Source organism: Nicotiana sylvestris, chromosome 6, assembly GCF_000393655.2.
Source record: "Nicotiana sylvestris chromosome 6, ASM39365v2, whole genome shotgun sequence".
In the NCBI taxonomy this organism is placed as follows: domain Eukaryota; kingdom Viridiplantae; phylum Streptophyta; class Magnoliopsida; order Solanales; family Solanaceae; genus Nicotiana; species Nicotiana sylvestris.
In genome coordinates this window covers 22496769-22503218 of record NC_091062.1, presented here as the reverse complement: position 1 = coordinate 22503218, position 6450 = coordinate 22496769, and the positions used below count along the sequence as shown (strand labels likewise).

Here is a 6450-nt window from a genome sequence, read left to right as displayed (position 1 = left end):
TAGTTCAATGCTTTTAATTTGTTTTAAAAATATTTTTAATTATTTTATATAAAATAAAAGGGAAGAAATGGTCGTTTGAAGTTTTAGCAAATGAACTAAAAAACTTAGGCATGTTTAGACTGATGTTTTCCCAAATGAACTAAATAACTTCAGCATGTTTAAACTGAAGCTTTAGAAAATGAACTAAATAACTTCAGTATGTTTAGACTGAAGTTTCGGATAAAACTCATGACAAAACAGTAGATCGCATGATAAATAACTTCAACATGCATTAGCATGAAGTTTCAACTTCAATGTGAAACAACTTCATGCTATATTAGCATGAAATTTTAGCTTCAACATGAAACAACTTCATGCTGCATTAGCATGAAGTTTTAGCTTCAAGGTGAAAAACTTCATGCAAGTGTGATTCTGAAGATGAATCTGGACAAGTTTCTTGTTTTTTGATAAAGCTACTGAGAGGAGAAGAGGAGATCCTTTTTCACGAATGAGGTTGCAGATCACGCGATTTGTCAGGGGATGTAGTTGTCATATTAATACGGATTTTTTTGTCAGCAGACTACCAAATCAATAATTTTTTAAATAGGGTACAAATTAAAAGGTGGCACAAATATAGGGTACGACTGCAAATCTCCCTGTCATTTGCTCTAGCCAAATAAATCTTATGGATCTATCTGAATCCAAATACTCGCGCATATCATGTGGATTTAGGATATACCTCGTAAAACTCTTTATTTTTCTCTCTTATTTCAACGTGGGATTCACCTAAAGTGTTTTGTGCACATCTTTTTCAAAAGCTTGCCAGCCTAAAAACCTGGCGATTCTTCTCTTTGACACTTCCCTAGGGGTGGGCATATATCGGGCAAAACCGATAACCCGAATAGTTAATTATTTATTGAGTTATCGGTATTGGGTTATTGGGTTAACAGTTCGGTAATGGGTTACATTTTTTTATTTGGTTATCGATTCGGGCTCGATTTGGCAATTATGTTATTGGGTAAAATTGATAACCCAATAAGGATTAACTAATTTTCTAGGTTACCCTTAAGTATATACATACTAGGGTTTCATAATTTATAGTTCACTCTTTGATTTCCCTATTCTTTCTTAGTTTCTCCGTCTCACGCCCTCACCAGTAAGCCCGTCAAGACTCATGCCCGCTCAGTCGCATCACGCCCTCACCAGTCAGCCCGTCAAGACTCAGGCCGGCCTTAGTCGCATTTCTCAACTTTTTCTTTCACTCGTTAGTCGCATCTTCACTTCATTTCTCAGATCTATCAGATTCTTTAGTCGCATCTTCACTTCATTCTTTAGTCGCATTTCTCAGCCGCATTCTTCAGTTTCATCTTGATTCTTCGTGTAAGTTTTAGTTGCTTCATCTTCATCTTTTTCTTAGTTTGTTTGAATGCATTCTGGCTCTGAATTTTTCTTAGTTTGTTTGAAAGCTGAAGTAAGATTTATTGTGTGCTTTAATGTTGAGCTGTTACAAGTTATCTTGTGTCATTTGTTATAAAATTTGTATTTCATAACTAATAAACTTTTTAATCTATATACATAATTCTGTACTAGAGTAAAAAACTAAATATCAATGTACAAAGAGTTACTGCTAGTCGTTTGAACAAAGAGGATCTTAAGAACACTGATTTTACCGAAACTATTTTATACATTGCAAATCTCATAAAACCGTTTTAGCAAAACAGTTTTATACATTGTGAAACTATTTTAGTTGTTTTATCTTATCGGGTAAACCGATAACCGAACCGATAATGATCGATAACTGATTAACTGATAACCGATAACCAATATCTTATCGGTTTGGTTATTAGATTATAATATTTGTAAACCGATAACCGATAGGCACAACCGATAATATTCATAACCGAACTGAACCGACCGATATCCACCCCTACACTGGCCTTATCGATCCAGCCGTCCGTCATAGGCATCACACTAGGGACGCCGGTCAAAAGAATTTTGATTTAAAATGTTCTAATGCAATTATTTCTCTTCCACAAGAAAAGCATGACTAAAACTTTTTACGTACTCGTGAAGAACCAACTTATGTGTTGACTCAAAAAAAAAGGGTAGTCTATTTTTGTCGTGACAGCAACCTAAGAGAACTGCAAAAACATTAAGAACGTCACATCCTAATTATTAAGGAAGATTTTTTTTATAGTAACAAGCAAAGGCAGCTTTTGGATATCCCTTATGAAGCACTTAAAAGATTTTAGAAAAGTATGGCTAAAGAAACTTTTGAAAATACTACGAAAGTACTTTATGTAGGAAAACTTTGGCAAGAACTTCAGTTTTCTTTTATATAAGAAAGATTTCTGAAGTTTTCAAGATGTTGTTGCGACTTTAATTCATGAATTAGTTTCTATTCACTTTCTTCAAGCTTTAGGGAATAGAATGAGAAACTTTGTTGCATGTTCAATTAATTGTATGACAGATACAGTTTTCAACATATATAATGCTGCTTTTCTTGAAACCTAGAAAATCCTTTCTTTTCAAACGTATACTACTAAAGTATGACTTTTCTCTCACTTTCCTTCTTTTACTCGGAACTCCATTCCCCCTCAATGATCAATTCCAATTTATTTGACATTATTTGATCAAGTACTAAGTTTTGGGAAGAAAAAAAAACTTTTGAACTTATAATCTAAAACAAACCATAAACATTTATGTGACTATAATAATTTCATTATGGATAAAATATAAAATTAAAGTTAAATTATTTCCAAATAAGAAAATATAAATCTTTTGGGGACAGAATAAAAAAGAAGAAGTATGCAACATAAATTGCTACAGTTGACAAAAAAAAAAACATAAATTGCTACATGTGGAGTCTTTGGTGAATATTTCAATGATGAAAACAAAAAAGCAAATATCGTTAGTGAAAAAGTCTAGCCTAGAAGCTTTAAATTATATGGGGTGACTCTTAATTATAAATGGAGAAATTATAATAGCTCACTTTACTAAGCGTTATATTAGGGTGAAGAAGCTAATTCCATAGGAGAACTTACTACTCCCTTTGTTAAAAGAATTATAAAGCTTTCGAGTACTAGGGTTAAACTTTTAATTTTCTGTCAAAGTATAGACAGCGATTTCTTTCTCTTTTAAAAATAATATTTATATAACTAAAAGCTAAAGAAAATAAATCATACTCTAACTTTTATAATCAAAAATATTTATAATATATAGAAAAAATTATTATCAAAGAAAAAGTTGTAAACTCTCTTAGCGCAAAAGTAGAACGATTTTTTTTTTTTTTTAAAAAAAGTAAGAAGATTCAGTAAGTGGCGGATCTAACGGGGAATTTATAGGTTACGGTAAATTCAGTAATTTTTGCTTAAATTATGTATTCATCTGTTCACTTTTAGTTGATCATTTTTGACTTCACTCACTTTAAGAAAAAATGAATGAAGTATGTATTTTTATAATTTTACCCATAATAAAGATAGCAATTTCAAATATTTTGGGAAATGATTTGGGGAATGAGTAGTTAATAATAAGGTTAAAACAAGAAAAGAAGATTGTTTTTCTCTTGTTTTAATATAATAGACAAGTAAAAGTGAAAATATATTTTTAATATAGTGGACAAGTAAAAACGAACGGGGGAATATATGTATTAAAAATTACATTGAATATGGATGAATATTTGACATAAAATCTAGTTATTATTATATACTCGTATTATTAATTAACTTGAGTTGGATGTAAAACCTGCAAACTTTAAATTTTGAATCCTCCGATGAATTCAGTACGAGGGAGGTAGAGGGAACTGACATGCTAGTGGTCAGTAGGGTACTCTTGTTTTCTTGGTAATTTCGTCTGAATTTCCACATATTTATACATTTTATAGTGAGTTTAATTTGGCAGTCAGAGAAGTTGAAATATGAATCACAAATAGATAATGAATTTTCTTGGTAGGACCATATTGTGGTCCTTATAATGACCTTATATTCCTTTTTCATTTTTTGTGTAACTCGTTTTTCCTTTTTCTTTTCTCTTTTCACACAAGGTTACACGTTTTTCTCACTTTATACTTTTTAATTGATGGTATATATATTGCTGACTATTTAGGAATAATAATCAAGATTCATTATCAGGTGAACCAAAGGAAACCACAGAATTACTCGGACAAAATATTAGAGTGATAGAAATGGCAAGGACACGTTGCTATGACAAAAGTGGATTGAAGAAGGGAACTTGGACACCTGATGAAGATAGGAAATTAGCAGCTTATGTTAGTAAATATGGTTGCTGGAATTGGCGTCAACTTCCCAAGTTTGCTGGTATATGCTGAATTCCTATCTCCTTTTTCGATCCGACCCCAACTTATTTAAGACTGACACATACGTAGTTATATATAGTTGTGGTCGTATTGTAAAACTAAAATGATACCCCCATTTTGGAACAGATGGAATTATCCTTTTTTTTCTTCTGCTGGCAGTGCATATAACTTAAATCAGTATGGCTAGTGTTGTGTTGTAATATTTTATCTCAATGAATGCATTGTTCTCCTTGTGAAGGATTAGCTAGGTGTGGGAAGAGCTGCAGACTGAGATGGCTGAATTATCTCCAACCAAATATCAAAAGAGGAAACTATACTAAAGAAGAAGATGAAATTATCATGAAGCTCCACGCAGAAATTGGAAACAAGTAAGCAATCAATTTTCTCTTCTTTTTTCCCGTCCTTTTACTCATACACAGCACAATGGGCAATGGCAGCAAAAAACTTCAGATATATGGACTTATAATTTCTATTGGGGTTTAGTCGAATCCAATAACTTTTGTTCAAACCCTGTATTTGTATTAAGAAATTCAATGAATATGTACAAATTATTAATATAAAACTTAATAACTTAAAAGGATTATAATTCCGAACTCATAAGGTTCAGATTCTAGCTCCGCCTATGCAAATATGAGTATTTCTTTTCATTTACATTTTACAATAATCTAATGTAAAATTCTCTTCTTTATTTTGTTTATTCAAGATGGTCGGTAATTGCTGCTCACTTACCTGGAAGATCAGACAATGACATAAAGAATCATTGGCACACCTCTCTCAAAAAGAGATCAACTCGGGAATATTCAACTTCAACTGACTCAATAAAGAGATCATCTAACAACAGTTATCAAGCCAACAGTCAAAAAAAGAGACGTGAAAATGAAACTCAACTAAATGCAAATGAGAGTTTTCAATTGTCACCGATGCAATCATGCAGTACTGAGGTTTCTTCTTGTGCTACAATTGATCAAAATGTGGAAAATATACATGGCGAACGCGAGGTTTTTCAAGAAGAAATATTTGAAGTATCTAGCGGAAGTTTTTGGACAGAACCATTTTTAGTAGATAGTTTTAACACTGCTAGTGATTGTTTTGTACCATCATTCGATGATCATGGAGTATTTGTATCTCCATTTTCCCCTGTTATGAGCTATGGTGAATTACTATGCTCATATTATTAAGATAGCGAACTCCTTAAAGTACATTGATTGCTGGGAATTGGATAAGTAATGCAAGTTGTACCTTTGGTTAATTTTGAGGAAACATAAAGAACATCTAGTATAGAGGAATACAGGTGGAAAAAATCAGTTTTTTTTTTTCTAGTATTTTATATTCGCATTGGGCCCAACTAATTCGAATTTGCATGGCATGTCTATATATTTGGTGTCCTCCATCGGAATTAATTGCATTTATATCAGAAATTGATTGCACCTATCCAACAGTGAAGCCAAGAATTTCGCTAACGGTGTTCAAGATTTAATATACATATTATATAACAATATTTTTTAATTTATATACGTAATATGAATATATAATATTTTATATGCACAATATAATTTTTCGATAAAGAGCGTTCAAGTGACTGTATGTGACTGTGACACTACAACCAGTGGAGGATCTAGAGTGCAGCTACTGGGTTCCCGGGAACCCAATAGCTTTTGCGTAGACTCTATATTTTTATTAAAAATTCACTAAATATTTATAAATATCTAAATGTGAACACAGTTATTATTGTATATTAATTTGAGAATATGACCGGAACTCATATACTTTAAATCCTGGATCCGCCTCTAACTACACCTAGTAGAGAAATCATTGTAATATAATCATTCTTCCAACTCATATAGTCCTAGTGAAAGAGTGACATAATCTCCATAAATTTGGAGTGTAATTTTAAAACTGAGTTCGTACCAAATTATTTGGACCACTTCTTAAACCGGTAGCTATCGCCTTACATTCGTGGCCATCTTTTTCTGGTGAAATTTATGGCCACAAGTGTAGAATTATATATCTCAGATCTTCAGGTTATCATCAATGAAATATCATAGTCTCAAGAAAAATTTTGTTTTGTTCCTCGTACAACTAGTATAAGTTACATGACTTATTAGTTATGTGAGGCATATAGTAAAACCTTTAGGATAGATATTGTTTAGGCTGGT

The 6450-nt window shown here is 32.0% G+C and overlaps 1 protein-coding gene across 1 annotated transcript; it reads left to right on the top strand.

Moving 5' to 3' along the window:
* Window positions 1–4085: 4085 nt before the first annotated feature.
* On the top strand, window positions 4086–5578 carry LOC104229108 (transcription factor MYB30-like). Its single transcript, XM_009781685.2, has 3 exons — window positions 4086–4295; window positions 4533–4662; window positions 4998–5578. The coding sequence occupies exons 1-3, from the start codon at window positions 4163–4165 to the stop codon at window positions 5470–5472; spliced, it is 738 nt and encodes a 245-aa protein (XP_009779987.1). The 5' UTR covers window positions 4086–4162; the 3' UTR covers window positions 5473–5578.
* The last annotated feature ends 872 nt before the right edge of the window (window positions 5579–6450 follow it).

Bases quoted from the DNA above. Each gene is read 5' to 3' on its own strand.
- LOC104229108 (XM_009781685.2), top strand. From the start codon at position 4,163: ATGGCAAGGACACGTTGCTATGACAAAAGTGGATTGAAGAAGGGAACT. The intron at 4,296-4,532 runs GTATATGCTGAA...CTCCTTGTGAAG, and splicing joins TCAACTTCCCAAGTTTGCTG to GATTAGCTAGGTGTGGGAAG. The intron at 4,663-4,997 runs GTAAGCAATCAA...TGTTTATTCAAG, and splicing joins CACGCAGAAATTGGAAACAA to ATGGTCGGTAATTGCTGCTC.